This window comes from Canis lupus, chromosome 21 (assembly GCF_048164855.1).
Source record: "Canis lupus baileyi chromosome 21, mCanLup2.hap1, whole genome shotgun sequence".
In the NCBI taxonomy this organism is placed as follows: Eukaryota; Metazoa; Chordata; class Mammalia; order Carnivora; family Canidae; genus Canis; species Canis lupus.
In genome coordinates, this window is record NC_132858.1 from 55,040,076 (window position 1) to 55,061,597 (window position 21,522).

At 43.7% G+C, this 21,522-nt stretch overlaps 1 protein-coding gene across 5 annotated transcripts in view; it reads left to right on the forward strand.

Annotated features, from left to right (window-relative positions):
* ZPBP (zona pellucida binding protein) overlaps positions 1-3,666 on the forward strand; it is an 88,136-nt gene extending 84,470 nt beyond the window's left edge. For 4 of the 5 annotated variants that reach the window (XR_012014388.1, XM_072791768.1, XM_072791767.1 and 1 more), the window contains one exon: positions 3,459-3,666. Coding sequence is in view for 3 of the 5 variants with exons in the window: in XM_072791767.1 (XP_072647868.1) it covers positions 3,459-3,553 (95 nt within the window). In the remaining 2 variants the exon portion in view is untranslated. The remainder of the gene's footprint in view (positions 1-3,458) is intronic. The other variant, XR_012014387.1, reaches the window with a different exon arrangement.
* Positions 3,667-21,522: the final 17,856 nt, after the last annotated feature.

The window sequence follows — 21,522 nt, forward strand, 5'->3', positions numbered from 1 at the left end:
ACCAAAGCTCTTTCTGTTTCTGTGACTTTGATTTGTTTAGATACTTCTTGTCAGCAGAATCATGTATTATTTGTCTTGTTGTAACTGGTGTCAGTTCACATAGCATGGTATTCTCAAGTTTGCCCCTATTGCATCATGTTGCAGGATTTTACTTTTAAGGCTGAACAATATTCTGTTGTGTATATATACCACATTTCCTATCCATTTATCCATTGAGGGGCCCTTGGGATCTTTTCACCTCTTGGCTGTGATAAATATTGTTGCAGAGAACAAAGGTCTAGAGATGTCTGTTCAGGATCTTGGTTTCAGTTCTCTTGGCTCTATATCCATAAATAGGACCACTGGGTCATAAGGTACATGCATTTTTAATCTTTTGAGGAACTTCCATATTTTTTCTATAGCAGTTGCATCATTGTACATTCCCACCAACAGTTCACAAGGGCTCCAGTTTCTTCACATCTTCTCAGCACTTGTTCTTCTTCCTATTTTTTTGGGGGGGGGGGGCAGTTGTCATTCTAATGGGTGTAAAGTGATATCATACTCTACTTTGATATGTACTTCCCTAATAATTACTAACATTGAGGATCTTTCCATGTGTTTGGTCCTATGTGCTTTCTTCTGATTCCTGTGTATACTTGGCTATTTTTGAATATCTTCATTTCCTTGAGAGTCCACATGCTGCTTCTCCTGTGTTCCTTAGGTGTTATGTTGTATTTCTCAATCATCAGTCTCTTGTCCCAGGTATCTATGGGTCTGTTGTCACCTTATGGTTCAGGAATGTGCCCAGGACATCCTCTAGCCTGAGATTTAAACTAGCTCTGAAATGAGCAACACTGAGATCAGTCCGTCAGGCGGCCTTAGACAGGTGGCCAATCCAGTCTGCCCTGCTCCCTGGTGTGTAGGAAGGAGCCAGTGCTGGGTTGCTGCTCCCCTGAAACACATGGGTCTGCCCTGGAGAGAAGCTGGGACAAGGGAGAGCAAAAGATGCCACAGATTTTGTACCCTTTGGAGTCTGACTACATCTTGATTGGACATTCATTGGGTTGCTGTTAATCTCTAATTTCCAGAGCTCTTGCAAGATTATTTTAGCCAGTCTTTAGTTGTTTACTTGGTATTTCCATGGGAGCCTGGGGGGCTTGGAGCTGTCTTCTTGCTGAAGTCACTCTTGGTGTATTACAGTTTGCTGTTATTTTGCATCCCAAATTCTTCATTTCTTTGAATTTTTTTGTGGGTGTGGCTCAATAAAAATGACATATTATTTCTCTTTTGTTCCTATTTTTAAATTGGTTTTCTGTCCTTTTCTCATTGATTCATATGAATTATTTGTATATTCTGGATAGTATTCTGTTGGTTATTTAGCTGCAACCATGTCCCCATTTTGTTGCTTGACTGTTGTTACTTTTATGATTTTTTAATTAAGTTCTTAATTTTGATATCACATGTTTATGTTATGGTTAGTTTTTTCCCTTTTTAAGGAAGCATTCCCTATCCAAAATTCATGAAGATCTTGTCCTTTGTCTGCTTCTCATCGTTATGTTAATACTGATCAGTCATCAGTGCTTCCGTTGCCTCTTATCAAGATTTAATCAGGTTGCTCTTGTAACTGCAGCTGGGAAATATTCTGCTCAGTGAGACTGAAACCTAGAAGATAATTTTGCTAATCTGCTTTAAATTAACATTTGAGAATTTTTCCTCAATTCCACATAAAAGAGAACATGACATTTTAGGATATTTCTTAGGGGAGAATACTATAGATAAGTACTTTGAGATATTGCACATACTGTGTTATAAAGGTTTATTAATTCTAAGGACATTTACTAGAAGATCATATTTATTTAAACTTGAGTTTAGATGATTTCATGCCAGCATCTGCTCTGCTGGTGACACTCAGGATAAAGTATGTGTTTAAAGATTGCATGCAGATTTATGTTTCTCTTCTCCCTGTATATTGACTTAACACTGATACATTTTCTCAGTATTTCCATATTTGTGCTTTCAGAAATATTAATGCATGTTTTGAAAGAAAGAGTACCATGGTCACACATCTTTGAAAAATGTCATATCATTACAATCTTACCATATACATCACCACTTTAAATACTCTTGTTGCTGCAGCAAAAAATCTATTTAACTTCGTTTAACCAATATTTTTTTTCATCTGAAACATTCCCCCAATAAAATATCTATTAAAACTTGAGGAAATCTGTTTAACCTAGAATGAAAAATACTTTCTCTGAGAAACAGTTAAAATATTTCACAGTTTGAAAGAATATTTTTTGAAAGAATGATATGAAATTAAATAATGTACTATCACCCAGATCCAAACAGTGGTGTGTATTTACTGAATCATGGTGCCAGAACAAAAGACTCTTCTCTGACGGCCCATAATGGCCATGGGCCAGTGGTCAGTGAACATCTTTGTGAATCGTTGGCTGACTACATTTGCAATAGGAAAAGGAGGGACGGTATGATCAGAGACCTCAGCCCAGTTAGAGGGCTTGGCATCACATGACCTTCATGCACTGGGAGAGGTGGTGGTCCCACAGAGGACAGAGTATTTATTGAAGGCTTATGGTATTCTGGATGTGTTTTCATCTAAGTCATCTGATTTTACTGATTTTATTCCTCACATAATAATATAGACTTGGGTTTTTTACTGTACCTGTTTTACAAATGAGGAAGGTAGAGCTAAGAATTGACCACTTACCAGGATCCTAGCGTCAATGACAGGGGATGTATTTGCCGTTGGATTCTTTCTGCCCATCCTTACTTTCTGTCAGAGATCTCTGTGGTAGCACTTTCACTATATTCAGTCATCCATATGTTGGGGATGATCAAACTGAATTAAATTAGTGATTTTCCTGAAGTTAAACATTCAGCAAGTGACAAATAGGATGTGTGAGGTCAGGAGATGATTAGTCCTTCCTCTGTTCAGGGCTGTCTATGCATGGAAGGTGTGGTTACTGGTGTGGGCCGTCCTCACCTCTATGGCTTCTGATGCAGCTGACCAGGTGGCCCAGCTAGTTCTCTAAACTCGACATTATGTGGTCAGTAAAACCGTGTGGGGCCACAGACTTGGTCTAAGCCGGGATCGGAGTGAAAATTTGTAACTCCTAATAGTAGTCTAACTCCTAGCAAACGACAGTAGAAGGGTTGCTGCTAGGTATTAGAGGAGGGGGACAGGAAGAGATGTTTAGTGAGTATAGACTTGCAGTTTTTCCCAGATGAGAAAGTCCTGGAAGTTAATTGTACAACAACGTGAATATACTTCACACTGTTTAGCTGTATACTTAAGAATGGTTAAGATGGTCTATTTTGGGTTATGTATATTTTACCACATTTAGAAATAAATTATAAAAAGGAAAAATCATCTTTTTTTGAAAATGTATCCTCATGTAAAATTAATTTATGTGGCACTTGAGGAAGCTGTTACCTATTAACTTGCTCTTTATTCACAGTGATCTGCAGCCCTGGATCTTATAACCCCCGTGATGGAACTCACTGCCTTCAGTGCAACAGCAGCCTGGCGTTTGGAGCAAAAGCATGCTTATAGGCCATTATTTTGAGATCTTTGGTGGTTTGTTAAACACAAAAGTATATTTTTGAAATATTAATACATAATAAATCACTATTATGCCAAAATTAAATACATTAGATTTTACAAAATATGGTGTCATCATTTTAATTGAAACATTGTATGTCCAAATGCTTTATGACTGGAGCACTCACTAATCTTCATCCATTAATACCAGAACTACAGATGACTTCAGAATATTTCTTGGATCCCTGCTTTTTAAAAAGAATTTGAAAAAAAAAAAAAAAAGAATTTGAGATGTATTCTACTGGCGTTAGCCCAAAAGATTTTTCAGGATTGTTTTAAATAACCATTCCTTCTTTATAGTATGTTGACTAATCTCAGGCCACCATATTCTTTGATAATCATTTTAATTCCACCTCATTTCCTTCCTTTGATTTTATTCTATGACATTTTATTTCTAGTTTGACCTTTCATTGTTCAAGGTCACTTTTTTAAAAAGCCTGTGCAGCTTATTATTGCAACTTTTAGCCACTTCAGTGTGAGGCCAGGCCCCAACTACTGGATGGGTTTTCAGTGTAGTTCAGTGTGGCGATCTTCACCTTTTCAGCTTAGAAATGTTCAGATTACCTTTCTGACATTTCAGAAGGGAATAACCATTATAGGTGCCCAAATCAACCTTTGGACTTTCAAGACATGTAGGGAAAGAGAAATTAGGCAGTTTCTTGCCCTGATAACGCCTCTAGGGAAAAGTATCAAGCAGTCATTGCATCTTTTGTCTCATTCCCTTTATTATTTAAGTGTTCTATCACAGATACTTGTGCCACCATCACCGCACCCTCTCTCACACTGGGGTGCTGTATTTGAATATGAAAAATTACCCAAAATCTAAGGATTAAAGTACCAAAAAAATACATGAGCAACTTACAAAATTAGCAGTTCCTCATTTTTTTAATTGTTTCATTTGTAACATTTTATATTCTCTTGGACATTCCGTTTTTTTTTTTCCCTTCATATTTCCTTTCTTAAGACATAAACATCTCTAAATGGCAAATATACACAGGTTGGCTCTAGGCACAACTGTGCATTGACAGGGAAAAAGTCTACTTGTATATCAATATTTAGTTATTTATCAGTAAATCAGATCTATTTGATGTTTAAAAGTGACCAGTTAATAAGTTAGTCCCTGGCGTGGTCATCCCGTGGACAAATATTACCCTGGAATTCTCACATAAGTACAAAGGGAAGTGAAATGACATTTCTTTGTTATTTTGTTAGCCTTGGTGACCTTTTTGTTTTTTATTTTAATATCTTGTAACTTTTATAAAGTAATGTTGTAATTGTTTTCATATGATTTTTAGATTTTTTTAAAAGCCTTTCTTGCTGTAGTCACATATTTTCCATTATACTATTTGGGGGGCTGTGGTTCTTACAGTACATGTTTTTTGTAACTAGAAAAAGACCTCCTAAGTCCCCATCTCTAAAGCAGGGCAGCCTCTAATGCTTTCCAGTTTCTTAATTGTGTAATAAGATAAACCGAAATACATCTTCTTTTGTACTCCCTCAGTTTGGATTAATTTTTTTCCTGGTATTTAAAAATGCTGAGGAATTTAACTTACAAAATATTTTCCTAGGGGTGAACAATATCAGCCCAGTAGCTAATCAGCCTTGGGAAGCAGAGCCGCGTTAAGTGGTGGTGCTAGTTACCGAAGGTCACAATCCAGTCAAGAGGAGAAGGTGCTCTGGGATCAGAGTAGGCAAACAGTAAGGGAGTCGGGAGAGTGAGGCGTGGGATTGTCCTGTGAGTATAAATACTTCAGTAACTAAGATAACTTCATTTATTAAGATATAATGTAGATTCCTGGAAATTGTTTTAAGTGATGACAGTGCATGGGGTAAAAATTATAAACTAATCCCTGAGAGATTATTGTCATAGGTGGTTTTATTTTGTTTGCATCAGAATAATATATTTACATAATGCCTTCATTTTAACAAAGCACTTTTTAATATTCAAACAACTTACAAAGCTAGGACAAGTATGATTCCCATTTTATACTTTATTAAGCAGGTCTTTTTTCTTATTATAAATGTGTAAATGTGCATTCATTTGACAATCTGTAAAAAGAGCCTTAGGGAGTTTGGCCCAGGAATGTCGTCACATACAGGAAACTATCTTAAGAAAATAAATCAGAAATCAGCTGGAGGTGCCCTTGGGTGGCTCAGCGGTTGAGCGTCTGCCTTCAGCTCGGGGTGTGACCCCGGGGTCCCGGGATCGAGTGCCGCGTCGGGCTCCCCGCTGGAGCCTGCTTCTCCCTCTGCCTGTGTCTCTGCCTCTCTCTGTGTCTCATGAATAAAATAAAATCTTAAAAAAAAAAAAAGTAAAAATCAGGTGGGATGTTCTAGCTGGTGGTATAAGTACCCACATTCTATATAGTAATGAACATGGAATTCATATCGGTGGCCTCCGGGAGTGAAGTGGTTGAGTCGCTTACGCTGCTTCCTTGGGATACCGAGTTCCGTAGTAGTCTCGGGTTTTCAATCAAATAAACCAGAAAGTTAGCAACACTCGTTTCAGGTGATAGGATCATGTGGGAGGTATTTTTGGCATCCTCTGTTTCTCAAGTTTCCTACAAAGAAAGAAACTACTTTCAAACTCTTGGAAGCCGGAATGGCCTTGGACAAAGGGAAGCAGTAGCACCCTGAAGAAGACACTGTTGCCCCCGGGGTGGTCCTCACGGCCGCAGGCACGGGCTTTCCCGTCCCGCGTGGCTGCTGCTGGCAGCTGCTGTGTTGACCGCGGCCCAGGCCGAGGGGGGAGCCCGCGGAGGCCGCGGTGCAGGCGCCCGAGTGGGGCCGGGCCGCCCAGTGGCGGCTGAGCCCCAGGCTGCCCGGCCTCGGCGGCTGTGCAAGCCCACGGTGGGTGCCCCAGGTCCAGGAGCCCCGCGCTCCTGCGGCTGCTGCTGTTCTCTCGCTCACCCCAGCAACGTCATTTTAACTGCTATACTATTTGATAGACGTTGGCAAACCTAATACGGTTAAGTGTCTCAGCGGTGGCCGTTCGTTGCTTTCCAGAGTCCCGCGGCCACGTGTAGCGTCCCAGCCAGCCCTGGTGTTTGAGGGCCTCGTGCTGAGCAGGCCGAGGCGGCCCCGGGTTCGGGCGTCTGTCCTGGGCCATCGGCCACCTGCCAGGCTCCCCCTAAGCGGAGGGGCCAGTCTACAGCCCAGCAGCGAGCCCTCGAGCTCACGGCGCTGCACCCTCGGTGACATCATCTTTTACAGTGTTATTTTGACAGATGGAAGAGTTGCCCTATTTTAATTGTTTTGCCTCTGGGTGAGTGCTTTCCTCGGGAGGGCGCTGCGGCCCTCGCCCGGGATCCTTCTCACGGGCTCCGCACTCTGCGTGAAAGGCTTTGCGTGAAGCCCGTCGTGTAGACCTTCACAATTAGCATTCCTGGCTCTGTGGCTTCTTATTCTCATTTTATGTATGAGAAAAATGGTCATAGTAATTATGACTTTCCCAGTTTCCGGCACTGGGAAGCGAGAGGACGTGGGCCGCTCGTGGTCTGGTGCCGCCTTCCTCCCCGCTGCCCGGTCCCGCGAGGGGCGCTCGGCGCTGGCTCCGCGGCTCCCGGCCCCGTGGGGCCCGCGGGCCCCGCTCACTGCAGCTCCAGTCCTCCCGGCCGCCCTGGCTCCGGGCTTCTGGGCATTGAGCTCACCGTCCGCTCAGAAACAAAAAATGAAAACGAAAACCCTATGCAAGACTTCTAAATTATACTGAGCGCACTAATGTCACCAGGCCCCCAACACTACAAAGGAGTTGTATTCTCATCAATAGAAGGAATAAAAGATACGTACTTGAGTGTTAGCGGGTCAGTATCTTTTTCGCATACAGATCATCCCCTTACCTGGTCCGCATCAGTTCACCCCCTTCCCATGACCGGGTCTACGCATATGATGCTCATTCCCTCCCCCAGGCAGTACAGCCTGAAATTCTCCTCTAGTTACTGCCTCCAGGTAGAAGTTCAGCCTCAGGGGTGATGGAGAGAAGCTTACATGAGGCCCACGGCCCCTGTGGTCTAGACGGTTCATTTGCCTCCAACTTCCCCAATGTAAAATGGGGCAGAAGGAAGTGAGCAATTAGTTTAAAAATACCCATTCAGAAAAGAGAGGAGCAAAAGACATCCCAGTTAACCCACGTAGGTAGACAAGATACAGTGAGATCTTCTCACCACCAAACTGGTTTAAATTCTTTGATTCAATTCTGGTTCTAACCTGTGCTTATCTCTCTTACCCATTATTTTCCACTTTGTGATTTCACTTCACTCTCTGCTAGAGATCGGGGCCTCAGGGCACAGGCTGGCACCGGTCAGACTTCAGTATCCAAGGGGCCATTGGGTTGAGATCCGCGGGGCTGTGTCATCATGGTCAAGTGGGGCGACAAGATGGAGAGATGCCTCAAGGGCTCAGCTGGTCCCCACTGTGCTGTGCCTGCGCCTTGTCCTGGGATTGCTGGCTCCGTAGGCCGCCAGTGACCTGAGGCGGGCCACCCACCGCTGGGTGTGCACAGGAGGAGCTTCCCCAGACATCTCATCCTCCACAGCTCTGCCTTCTTACAGACGGAGAGACAAGATGGACTCTGTCGCTGGTTGTAATTCACAGACTTCAGTGGCAGAGTATCGTTTAAGTTAACTCCCGTTATACCCGGGTCAAGTTCCTGTAGAAGACAAGGCTTTGGCATCCGAGCAGCAGGTGAGATGCTGTATTTTAATGCATACCATGAAGTATAAAGACTGGGTGAAGGAAAATGGTGAGTCTGGGCTTTGAAGAACCAGGAAGCCTCTATGACTGCCATGAAAGTAGCTCTCGTTTCCTGTGGCCACACGGGTTTCTGATACGTTCTGAGCAGATGGTGAATTACCAAGCAACTTGAATTCACAACCTAGTAACGTTTGTCACACTGGGGATAAGACATTGATTGGGAAAGAGAAAGAAGGACCCTCAGAATTGAGATGATGGCCTAGGGACGATCCCAGTGAAGCCGGGAACATTAAACCCGACGTTAGACTGGGTTGCTTTTGCCAATACAAGCAGCCCTTCCACCCCGAGGAAGTTAGTCTTCCGCTTGTCTGAAGATCCTGTTGTCTCTCCTGAAATAGTTGTCTCGCCTCCCTTCCACAACCATCATCATAATAATCTTTCGCTGCTTCTCAACCTGTACCTAAACTGGAATCCTGGCAGTGCCCGGTGACTAGCTAGCCAGTTTTTATCAGAAGATACCTGGGATATACAAGCTGTGTCAGACACACCCTATGGGGACCCTGTCCCCGATGAGTTCTGTCTTGTGTAGTCCTGTCTGGAGTGTGGGGACATGCCAGTGACTTGGTTTTAGACAACAGAAGATGTCAAAGGTGGGATAGTCACTTGTATGATTCCTTTACACCATATAAGACTTTGTATCAGCAGACTGGAGCAGCAGATTGTCCAGCTGGCCCCGGAGAAATGAGCTGCCATGTTGTGACAGGGCCTGGAAGAGGACCGGGAGGCACGTACCTGCAGGGAGCTCTGGATGCTGAGAGCAGCCCCTGCTGTCGGCTAACACACCAGGGGTTGAGCTCTCCAAGTGCAGAGGGCTGAGCTCTGCCAGCAGCCACAAGAGCTTAGAAGAGGTCTCCATACTCGGAGAGGAACCCGGCCCAGCTAACCCCTTGACAAAAGCTGTGTCCTACACCGAGGACCCAGCTAAGCCACACTCAGACTCCTCATCTCCAGAAAACTGAGAGACTAAATGAGTGTGGTTTCGGGTCACAAAAGTCACGGTAATTTGTTACGCAGCAATAGAAGACTTATAACTGATACATATGGGAGTAGATCCTAAGGATTCCAAGAAGATCCCTTCTCAGAATGAAGGGAAGTACTGTTGGACTGGACTGAATTTGCTGAAATGGATCTAATTATCCAAGGTTCTAGATTCAGTGCACTAGCTTGAGCAGCTCAGAGCAGCACTGAGTTTTTCATCTGATTGACTTTGGAATCCGTGAATTAGCCTGGATCCGGCAGTGGGCGATGCTGAACGGAGATGACGAGGGTGTCATTACTTGCATGCTGAGTAAGGTACCTAAAGGCTGAGAAGACCTTCAGAATGCTGAAGTGGGTTTTCTGTGTAATCTCGGCCTGCCCGCTCCCCTATTTCTGGCCCCTGGCACTCCTTTCATTAGAGCTTGGAAGAGCTCTTGGTGAATGGAGTGCTGGCTTTCTTGAAATCCCATAATGGAACTTCTCTGTGGTCCAGGAATGGGAGCTGGGATGCTATCACTGAAATGGACTGCGCGGATCTCCTAGGCATGATGGCGTCTAGCAGTTGTGCCCACAGGAGGTCAAAGACAGGTGGGCATCAGGGCTGAAGCAGTAATCAGAACGATTTGATCCACAGGGACCTTTGGCCAGGGCCTGTTGGCGGTGGTGTCCCTAGCACTGAGAGGGGGATGGCAGTCCAGACCACTGTTGTATTAGAACCCAGGCTTAGAGTTCCAGGCCCGTTTCAAAGAAGCCTGGTTTAAGTCACAACAGCCGAGTCATGACTTCTTAGCTAATTGTATGAGAATTGAGTCACAGACTCAGAGATTTTTACACCTTGAACAGGGTGGGGCAGGGCTGCTCATGGTGACCCTTGAGGAACCCAGCAGCCTGCCACCTATTTATGCTGCAGGTCTTTCTGGCCTTCCCTAGTGAAACTCACAGCCATTGGCTAGGGGTACTGCAAAAACGATTATGAAACCCAGCAACTATTTTGGAGATTACTAGATTCTGGCTCCCACCTCATGCTCCTTCTGGGAACCGAAATGCCTCTATACTTAGGGTAGAGACTAATGAAGGAGTTTAGGGCTAGGCCCATTCCACAGTGGGTTGGATGGGTCTCTTGGCTCACTGTGAGTTCCAGAACGCGTAGCTGGAATGCCAGCTGGACATGTTCCTCTCTTTGATTCCATGCACTGTGGAGTTATGGTGACTTTGATGAAAGGCTCAGTGAGAGGCCCTAGAACTATCCCTCCCTACCAGAGCAATAAACCAAAGGAATATTGCATTTCTGGAGGGATTGCAGAGACTAACACCGTTTCAAAGGCTAGAAGGATGAAGGGATGGTGATTCCTACCACGTCACTGTGTATCTTGTCTCTCCGCCCTGTGCAGAAGATAGATTCAGGTCTTGGAGAATGGCCGTCCCACTCGATCAGGTGGGATTCCAGTTGCAGCTGCTTTTACAGATACCGTTTATTTGCTAGAATAGATTTAAATAAATAGTCCCCAGTGTGTGGAATGCAGCTGGAGCTTTAGAGAATACTTTCTTCTCTATACATTTGGGTAGAGACCACCAGAAGCAGTTTATTTTCAGCTGGCTGCCCAGAAGCACACTCGCTGTCCTACTGCAGGGCTGTGTTGTATTCCAGCCTCTGTCACAATCTTGTCTTCGGGTAATTTCATAATTTTTCCGTTTTGTGGGGCACTATGCTCATCTACTGCATGAAAGGCACCATCATGAGTGCATCTGGTACATGGGAAGTATCGAATTCTTCACATGACTTTGTGAGACATGCATGTCAGAGGGTTGGATATAAGCGCCCAATAAAAATTCAGGAGCCTTCCTGAATTTGGTAAAAATTCTCGAGGTCCTGTGATCCGGGGTATGTTGATATCCTTCCGTGATCATGGGAAAATTTCTTTACCTGGCTCCTTCCACAAATAAAGAAATGCACTGCCTAAGAGGCGGGTTTTCTTGGCTTTGAAGTCAGCATTTATTTCATTTGAGCGTTGTTTCTGCTCGTTTACTAAGTAGCATGAAAGGCCACCGGTATTGAGCGAGGCTCAGAGCAAGAGGCGGCCCTGCAACCATTGCAGCCACTGCACGAGCTGCTCCCCGCGCGGGAAACGTGACCTGGCTAGGCCAAGCACACCGGGAATGCTGCAGCAGATAAGGCACCGGGACACCGTGGACAGCCTCGGGCAGGATTCTGGAGGTGACTCACAGTGCCAACCTTTGGGTTGTGAGAGAAAGCCACGCTGTCCTCTTCAGACAACTGTTCTCCTTTTCAGAAGCAGCTTCCGGGCTCGTTCTGTGTTCTGGAGCCGGTTGCCAAGCTGCTGTGTGATCTGAGCTGCCAGCAAGATGGTTGTGCCCTAACCCACAGAGCCGTGATGGTGGGCGCGCACAACAGCACTGTCAGCCGGTGGGAATGCCAGCCACGTGTCCGTGGGCTGGGCTCAGTTGCACATAGAGTGGCTCAGGCTCTCATGGTTCCTAGTCCTGCCGGGCTGCCCCCTGCACCTGTGACCTCACGTGGTATGCTCTATGGCAAATTTACTGAGGGAGGAAGGGTCTGGTCCTAATTTATTGTGCACCATATTTTGGGAGCATCCAAAAATAGCTACAGTCACATAGGGGTGATCCCGAAGGGGTAAAGGGGAATCTTCTCCAAAGTTAGAACTTTGAGCAGTGTGCCTATTTTTCCACTTTGTCAGGAATGAGAGATGACTAGAAGTATAGGTAGGTCTGTGTAGATTTTTTTTTAAGATTTATTTATTATGATAGACACAGAGAGAGAGAGAGAGAGAGGCAGAGACACAGGCAGAGGGAGAAGCAGGCTCCATGCAGGGAACCCAACGTGGGACTCGATCCCGGGACTCCAGGATCGCGCCCTGGGCCAAAGGCAGGCTCTAAACTGCTGAGCCACCCAGGGATCCCCAGGTCTGTGTAGATTTTTAAGGAGAAGTCAGCGGTTTAGCTCACTGATCAGAGATTTGGAAGGAACAAGATTGGAGATTTGTGGCAGAGTGTTAGAAAATGTGTATGATCTTTCCAAACGAGCACAAAGTGAAACTCCGAGGAGAATGCTACTAAGGAACGAGCTGGCTACAGCCACTTCTGAGCGCCCGGCCTCCCAACAGCACAGTCCCACTACGGGCCCCCAACGTGGCAATATGTACCAGAGAGACAGCCAGCCCTCTGAATACCAGTCGGCTGCACTGGACCAAGGTCATCATGAAAGGCTCAGCACTCTGTTCTCCCTGGAACTGAATAGAGATTTGCCTTCCCCGCATACAGTGCTTCTGCCCAAACCACCATCTGTGGATTTAGCAAATGCTTTTTATTGCTTCATTATATTCCTTACAGCATTGCTACTGACCAGGGAACTCATTTTGTAGGAAATGAAGCGTGGCCATGGGCTCATGCTCATGTAATTCACTGGCCTTAGCACGTTCCCCATTACCTTGAAGCCATCTGGACTAAAGTTGAAGACGTTTTACGGTGCCAGCTGAGTGATGTCACTTACTGGGGCTAGAGTGATGTCTTCCTGGGCGTGATGATTCATGCTCCGAGTCACCAACTATTAGCAACTAGCCACATTGCCCCCCATTGACTTTGTGCCTGTGGAGTGACAGTGATTGCTGAAGGTGGGCACAGAGGGAAACTCTAGAACTCTAACTGCCCACATGACACTAATATAGGGTGTTGTCACTTTTATAGTTAAGACTCATGGGTCTCAGAATTGAAGTGTGTGTGTGTGTGTGTGTGTGTGTGTGTGTGTGTGTGTAGGTGATGGGAAGGACTTCTCACTATTGCCCTGTCCATCCACTAGAAAAACACGTGCTTCCTGTCTCTGCAATTTTAGATTCTGCTAGTTTAGAAGTATTACTGACCTAAGGAAAAATGCTTGTATTAAATTGTAGGCTGGAACTTCCACCTCATGCTCTTGAGTCAATGAATAAAAAGTTGGTGACTATACTGTTTTGGACTGATTGACCGGAGTCATCAAGGGAGGATTGCCTTGCCATAACACAGAGGCGCAGGGAGGAATGCTAGCGATCGTCCATGGCAGGTCTGAGTACTTCCTTGTCCTATGATACAAGTAAATTGGAGACTACAGCACCCAGCATAAGTGGGACTGATGGTACAGGCATGGTGGCCACGACAGTCGTTACTGGAAGGATTGCCCCCACTGCTGCCCGTTGAATCCACCTCTACTCGCACTGATGCTACGCTTCCCACAGACTGCTGCCACCAGTGGCTGAGCATGGCCGCGGTCATGGTGCAGAAGCATTATCAGGTCTGTGGAAGTTTCCTGATGGGCAGCTGGGGTTGGAGGACCACTCATCAGCTCGGCCAATTCCTTCTTAGAACCTTACTACGGTCTACAACTCTGCCTACGATCTTCCCTCCTCCTCTCCTCATGGGGTCCAATCTGCATAGTTACACGAAGCTGTCTTTTCATCTCCTCGCTTCCTCTCCTTTTCCTCTCACAGATACACTCCCAGATTCATCTCTTACGCATCTAATCCTATTTCTTGTGACTTTCCCAGAAGTTCCAAACTAACCCGAGTAATGCCCAGAGCTGGACTGAGAATCTAGGCAGGAAGATGGGTCACTGATCACCCAGTGGGCAGAGGACGTGCTCTTCTGAATGGCAGCTTTGCAGGTTGTGATGATTTAGGTCTTTGAAAGATAAGGGGACAGTGATGCCAACAGGTCAGCAGAGTTGGCTTACCACTGTCAGGTCAGACAGATGCTTTGAAAAGGAAGAATGTGAAGTGCAGGGACTTTTAACAAGGAGTTGAAGACCATGTATGAGAGCCAAAGGGCCTCTTTAGTGGCATCCAGAAAGACCCTATTGTACTGGCAGGAATCCGGGATTGGAGTTTGATGATGTTTGATCAAAGGAACTGGAATATAAAACTGACTACGCAAGAATTTATTGACTAGTACACTTTTCAAGAGATAGGATATTTAAGCCCCTGGCACATGCCCTAGGTTATGGGGAAACATACTGCTTGGGGGTTTTCAATGCCTGGAAGAAGTAGTGGACCACACTGAGCAACACAGAAATGCTAGAGCTGCCCCAGAAGATGGTAGAGGAAGGAATGCTGGAATTGATAAATTATATGAGGCTAAAAAAACAACCCCAACAAAAACAAACCCAACACAGCATTGTGTTCCACAGGAGAGTTCAAGAACATTCCATTTATGGAGCCATCAGGGATGTGCTGGTCTGAGTATTAGTGGGTTTCCTATAATAGGGGAAGTAGCCAGAGTCATACAAGTAATAAAGCCTGAGGGAATGCCTAACTGTGGGGCACCAAGTGACCATGAACCCAGAACTGTCTATTACGATGGGTAGGTTGGGTCCGAATTGACCCAATGGCAATCCATTGTAAGATGGAAATGGTACATCGAGAACTGAGTCCAGGCAGGACCAGAGGGCCCACGGAAGTAAGCCGCATGAACTGGTGATCCAGACCTCCACATCTGCTCCAAGCTCACATCAGTTCATACAGCTGAAGGATAAGGAGAAATCCCAAGCTTGATTCTTGCTGGATTGGCTGGCTGTCAGTGGTTGCAAGCCAGAATTTGAGAATGGTTATCCCATTGCAGAGGTGGCCCTGAAAGACTGGAGAGAGAGTAAACTAGAGACTGTTCCTAGTCAGTGGTCAATAGCCTGGCTCTAGTTTGGAGCCTAGAAGGAAGAAGATTGGGAGACTGGAAACAGGGAGCTCTGGGGTAGGGGCCTATGGATAGAGGTATGGCATAGGTACAAAGTATGAAAATTTTTCTCTTTATTTATTTGAGAGAGAGGGAGTGAGGGGTGGGGGTGAGGAACAGAGGGAGAGGGACAAGCAGACGCCACATTGAATATGGAGCCCAACATGGGGCTTGATCCCATGACTCTGACAGAGATCCTGACCTGAGCTGAAATGAAGAGTCTGATGCTCAACCAACTGAGCCACTTGGTGCCCCAAAAGTGTGAAGACTTTTAATCCTGTATTACCATCCAGAAAAAGGCAAGTTTCCTGAAAAGAGGTACTGAATGACTGAGTAGCCCCAGGGTCTCAGCCAGCTTTCCCCATCAGCTGCACTAGCACTCCACAGGGACATGTAAAGACAATGGCCAGGACAGGGTGATGGGGCTGCATATGGGTCCAATAGCATGGACTCCCACTTCCCCAGGCTCTTCTAGCTAACACCATCTCTGAATGTCAGATCTATCCCAAACAGAGGCCACTAGTGAGTCCCTGATAGGGCACCATTCCACAGGAACCCCAGCCATCCATGTGGTAGCGAACCGATGACATCCAGCTCTTTCCAGTGTTTCATCCATTCAGGGGTGTATACCTACACGCTATATGTTCAACACGGCTGCCCAGGCTAACAAAGGCCTGGCCCCTGAGCCATGAAATCCTGCACAGGGAAGCATCCAGCCAAGGTCTGGGCCACTTCACAGTATAAGAGGTACAGGGAAGGCCCCCAAACCACCCAGCAGGGCCATGGGAGTGCCCTCCGCTTCTGTGGGGTGGTGGGTGGGTGGGTGGGAGGACAGCTCCCAATGGGACCACTAGGACCAGGGTGGAGGTACAGTTTTCCCTTGGTGCTTTCCCTTGGTAGGGTGGGTTTATGGCCAGAAAGGTCTTCTGTTGCTAGCTCATCATTTCACATCCAATTTTTTGTCTGTGTTTGATGATGGACCTGGAATATATGGGAGGCACAGGGAAACCAGGGACCTTCCAAGGGTGTCCCTCAACTCCTGAGGTGCTCAGGCAGCCTTTTCTTTTCCAACTTCCCAAAGTTTCTTAGGCTTGCTTGCTGTGTCAAGGATTTTTAGTAGCAAGAGGGAGAATCATGGAGGAATGGGGATACTTTATTTTGGCAGAACTGGCAATCTCCTGTAATTTAATTTCATTATCTTCGTATCTTCAGAATCTGTGGTGAGTTTGCCTTTCCCATTCCCGACATTCTTTTTCTAATTTCTTTTCTAATCCTCTGCTAAAAATTGTAATAATTTTGTCCTGTGCCTGCTTGAGTGCAGGAAATCAGCTTTATATTCTGTATCTGATTATTGCATCATTAGACAACCCGTGATTCTGCACCTGTTGTTCTGGACTTCTCCTTTGTGTTTAAGTTGTCTCTCAGCCCTGTGTGCCTCTTTAGCTTTGACCATATGCTTTGTGTTTGGAAATGTTTGTAATCGTAATTTAGGGCCAAAGATAGTATCACTTATTCCTACAGAGGAGCCAGAGACTGCAGTAACCTAAAGGATCACTTTAAGCCAGTTTCAGCAGCTGGGATTTTCTGGAGTAATCCAATGACTCAGAGATGAGCTGTAGTTAAGATGGCACCTGGTTCACCGTCAGATCACCTGTGCACCTAGTATGCAGCCCACTGGGGTCACACACGGAAGTGTGGGGAGGTGACCAAGGCCCCTGTCTTTGATGCACCCAGACTCCACATTTCACCCTACACACACTCACCCCATGAGATGTCAGAAGTGCTGTTCAGTGTCTCAGTAGAAAAACTGTTCCATCTAGCAGTCATACTCAGGCAGGAATGCTCAGAATGGCAGGCTACACTTTGTATTTGGGCTTTTCCTAGGGTTTTGGGCCTTCAGTTGCTTCAGAAGGGATTATATATTCCATCCAGTTTATTTTGTTGACTTTGGCAGGCAGATTTTTCCAAATCACCTAATATGCCAACTCGTGAATATGAAAGTTCTTAGCTTTAAATTTTTTTTTATTAATTTTTAAAGAAGGCTTTCTTCCTGCCACAGCAGAGGAAACTCTAGTGAGGGTCCATCAAAAGAACTTTAATTCAAGATATTTACCTACCATTAGTCCATATTTCTAGTTACTTGGTTTAAGGAACATCATTCACTTTTAGAAATGACAAAGTAAACACATACCATCACCACACCTCTCCTGTGGGGCACGATTATATTGTAGATATTACTTCCATGTAAAGCAGTGTCCATCCTTCATTTAAATAACACACGTGAAAGTCATAATATATAGTTGAATAAGCCCCAAGGACTATGTTTAAATAACTCGAAATAATTGTAGAATTTTGAGTATTTTTAATGATACACACTTTATTCTTGTTTAATCTAGTTTAAAAGGCTGAAATATTTTAGAAGTATTCTCTTAAATGTGACTCTGTCTAGAAGTGCAAAACCCAGTTTAATAAATAGTTTATTTTATAAATCAGTTCAACGCACATACCCATGCAACAACACACACAGATTGGGCCTAACCATATAGATTCAGCTCCACATAATATTAAGGTATTACAAAACATTTTTCTGGCAGATCTTATATATAAATGGGATAAAAGCTATGATATTATATAATTTATATGTTTTAAATTTAAACACAGGAATAAAATGAGTCCCAAATTAGACATTAACTTTTACTGAATTAGAATCTTCAAAATGTTTTGATTTCAATATTCTCATATTTCCAATATATTAAGTAATAAACACCTTTATATGGACCTTGTGCTTTATCAGTATTACCTCTTGTTGCCTGTGTGTTTTACAGATACTAACTCATTTATCTTAGGGGTTGGTACGCCATCCTCATACTAAAGCACAATCTGAAGTGCAGAGGGAGGTATCCTGTACTGATCAGCATTCAGTAAGTGGAAGGACTGTGTTAGAACCAGACCTCTAGTGGCGACAGTCTTTACTGCTAAGTTACATAAAGAAAGATAACACAGTTTTTTTTTTTTTTCTTTTTTGAGGATACTTATAAATATTAAAAGGATGCTTTGGCCTTGGATTTTAGCCACCACAAGTCTATAAATGTGCAATAAGGCCCATGCCAGGGATGGAAACCACTTGCCTGTGCCTTCTGTGCTGGCACCAGAGTCATCCCTCCAACCAGCCTGCCCTAGCCCTTGTTCTCTAAAAGCATCGTGGGCATGGCATTCCCTTTGGATCAGTTTCCTTCCCTCCTTTTCCCTGACTGGAATTCCCCTTGGTGTCTTCAGCACTGAGCGTAATGGTCTCCATATGTCAGATAAGCAGGAAAAATGATGGTTGGGGATTCCTCTGTTGTTACACTTGGTAGATAAAATTGATGTTGTGCTCAGAACAGGAACGCTTACTGGCAGACTCACTTTCACTAAAGAACTTATAAAAATATATCATTGTTCTCAATCTATAGAAAACTGCCTGCAATTCATAAATGTAATAAATGCAACATCTTACTATATTTTTTTTTCCTACAGCAGTCTTTTAAAAATTAAAACACAAAGACATGGTCTCCTAATTATCCAGCACGTGGTAAAGCATCACATATATTTGTAAATGATGCCATTTAAAATCTTTTCTCTTTTCACTTTCAAATACTGGGTCCATGGAATTAGAATTTAAAATTCTTCCAAAAGATTGATTCAAATTATAAATAGTAAACAACACTATTAAATACATATGTGTATATACACATGCTTAGATTTGTAGCTACGCACAAGTAGTTACAGGCTTTATGTAGCTGTATTTACACAGACAAATGGCAAAATCGGCTGAAGAGAGTCTCCGTCTACTCCATTGCACCTGTTACTGCTTATATCCAGTTTCCTTTGATATTGGACTTAAAAGGAATGTCTAGCCAATAATGCATTGCTTCTTTTGTCTTTTGTTCATTTTGTTTTGATCATATCCTGCTTATATTTACATTTTAGGTCTTGGCAAATTCATAAGGTAACATTATCCATTTGTATAGATGCATGCATGTATGCAGAAAGAAAGCTTACAGCTGGAAAATCAACATACTTTTGAGGAATAAACTGAGGGAAAATTATCTCACCCATAGACCACTTTTGTCTCATTTATTTTCCTTGTTTCCATAAGAAAGGGGCTCATTAGATATTTTTGAGTTTTTAAGAAATACCTCTCAATATTTGAAAGGTTTCTAAAATGTCTTTTAAAATTTGTATTACCCCAAATTTCAACTTTTCCATTTTAAGTTGCATATCCAAAATAATCACTCTATACATTCCTCCCAATTCTTCTATAACATTATTTGTCCTTTCAGATGTATGTACGCTCTTTATTGTACTAAAAAAGCCCATCATGTTTCTTTTAAAGACATTTAGTTTTTTGTAAAGGGCACATTTTGATTCTCATTTCAGCATTGCTATTTGTAAGATCTCTTTTTTTTTTTTTTTTTTTTTGGTACCAACGCCATAATTAATCCACAACATACAAAAAGACAGATGGGAAGTATTTTTATATCGAGCCCCTTTATTGCAGTGATGCCTATTTTTAAACAGGAATGTTTTCTTCTAGAGGAAATCAACCTGGCCAGTGGTCGGCAGCTGGCAGCTGGGGTACCTTCTCCTCCACCGTCCTCCGATTGTTTGGAGAAATAGCATGTGCTTTGAAATCACAAACTTAACATTATGTAACATGAGCAGAGTACTTCATAATTAATTATAGTCAGTCAATTAAACTGGAGCTTGTGAGGCTGAAGTGGAAAATGTGTGCAGAGTGTATTGTAGAGAGAGCTTAACTAACCCAAGAAGGCACTTAATTCTTTTAAAGTCATTGGTTCTCCACAATATGAGCTTCATCGTTCAGTCACTAGTGATGTATATAGTGGGAGGTAGCAAAATTCTGTTTTAAATTATTAATGGTGTTACCGATGCAAGTTAATGACTTTGATGTGAAAGTTCAAAATGGCCTGTGATGCCATCTCCGTGTTTACTGATTTTTGCCCCTCCGTAGGTGCACTTGGCTAAGAGCTCCACGGGCCCCAAGGCCATGGATTTCATAGTTACTGAGGCCTAAACCCTACTTGACACGTACCATACACCCAATAAATATCTGTAGAGTGATATCACTTCCACTCTGGTGGAAGGATATTTGACGCAAGCAGCGCGATCCATCTCAGCCCTGACCATGCCCCGTGCAGGAAAATGGAACCAGAGGGAGATGACCTCACTTCTCTCCCTGACACTGAACAAGTTACCCACCATGTGTTAATTTCCTCACTGATACAGCAGAGTGGACAAAAGGAAGAAATCAAATAAAAGCATTTGAAATGCCTATCGTAGTGCTTGTCATATAACTGGCACGCAATAAACATTGGCAGTTAGCTTCACTTGGCTTCAGGAAGACGGGGTCATGACATTTGGCCAGATACCTGGCCCTCAGTGGGAGGACCCTACCTAAAAGAAGACATATAAAACTCCACTGATGCTTGACTACTATTTTAACAAGAAATCTGATTATCGTTCAGATAGGAATCAAAATATATGACGAACATTTGGATGAGGATGGTCACGATATTGTGTGAGGAGCTACTTTTTACTTTGACAAATGTCAAGATTTCCATAGTTGAATTAGGGGATTGGGAGGCTGTCTATTCCCGGCACTTGTGAGGAGCAGAACACAAGAGCATTTTGAAAACCTGGTCTTCTATCATCTAGAGGCCCTTCCTTTAACAGTGAATGATAAGACTTCAAATCCCAGGCTGGAGCGTAAGCCAGAGTTTGGGTCTTAAACCCATCGTTCACTAGCCTGAAATTTATGACTATTTCTGAACTTCCCCAAGCCCACATTGACTTTTCTGCAAACAAGGGCTCCCTGGGGATATTGAGGCTAAATGAGATAATAAATGAAAGCACCTCTAGGGCACCTGGGTGGCTCAGCTGGTTAAGTCTCTGACTCTTGATTTCAGCTCAGGTCATGTTTTCAGAGTCTTGAAATTGAGCCCTGAATTGAGCCCTGTTGTCGGGCTCTGCGCTCAGTGGAGAGTCTGCTCTGCTTCTCTCCTTCTCCCTTTACCCGCCCCACCCTGCTCACTCTCTGTCTCTCTCTCAAATAAATAAGTAAATCTTAAATAAATAAATACATTCAATAAGTAAAATAAATAAATAATGAAAGCGCCTAGCATAATTCTTGGCATAGAATTTATGTTTATTAATTGCCTGGTGGTGGATTTTTTAAGATTATTAAATCTCTTATATACATTTATAAAACCTTAGTAGTTTCATAGAAAGACTTTACTTCTTGGATACTTTTCACTTTTAAAATTCTAATTATAAGAAACACATGCTTAGGAAGGGATTCCTGATGAAATCAAATAAAAAGAGAATTGTATTCATTTCATAATGTAAACATAATAAATAAAGGAAAATGGGAAAAGGGATATTCCCATAGTGTATTT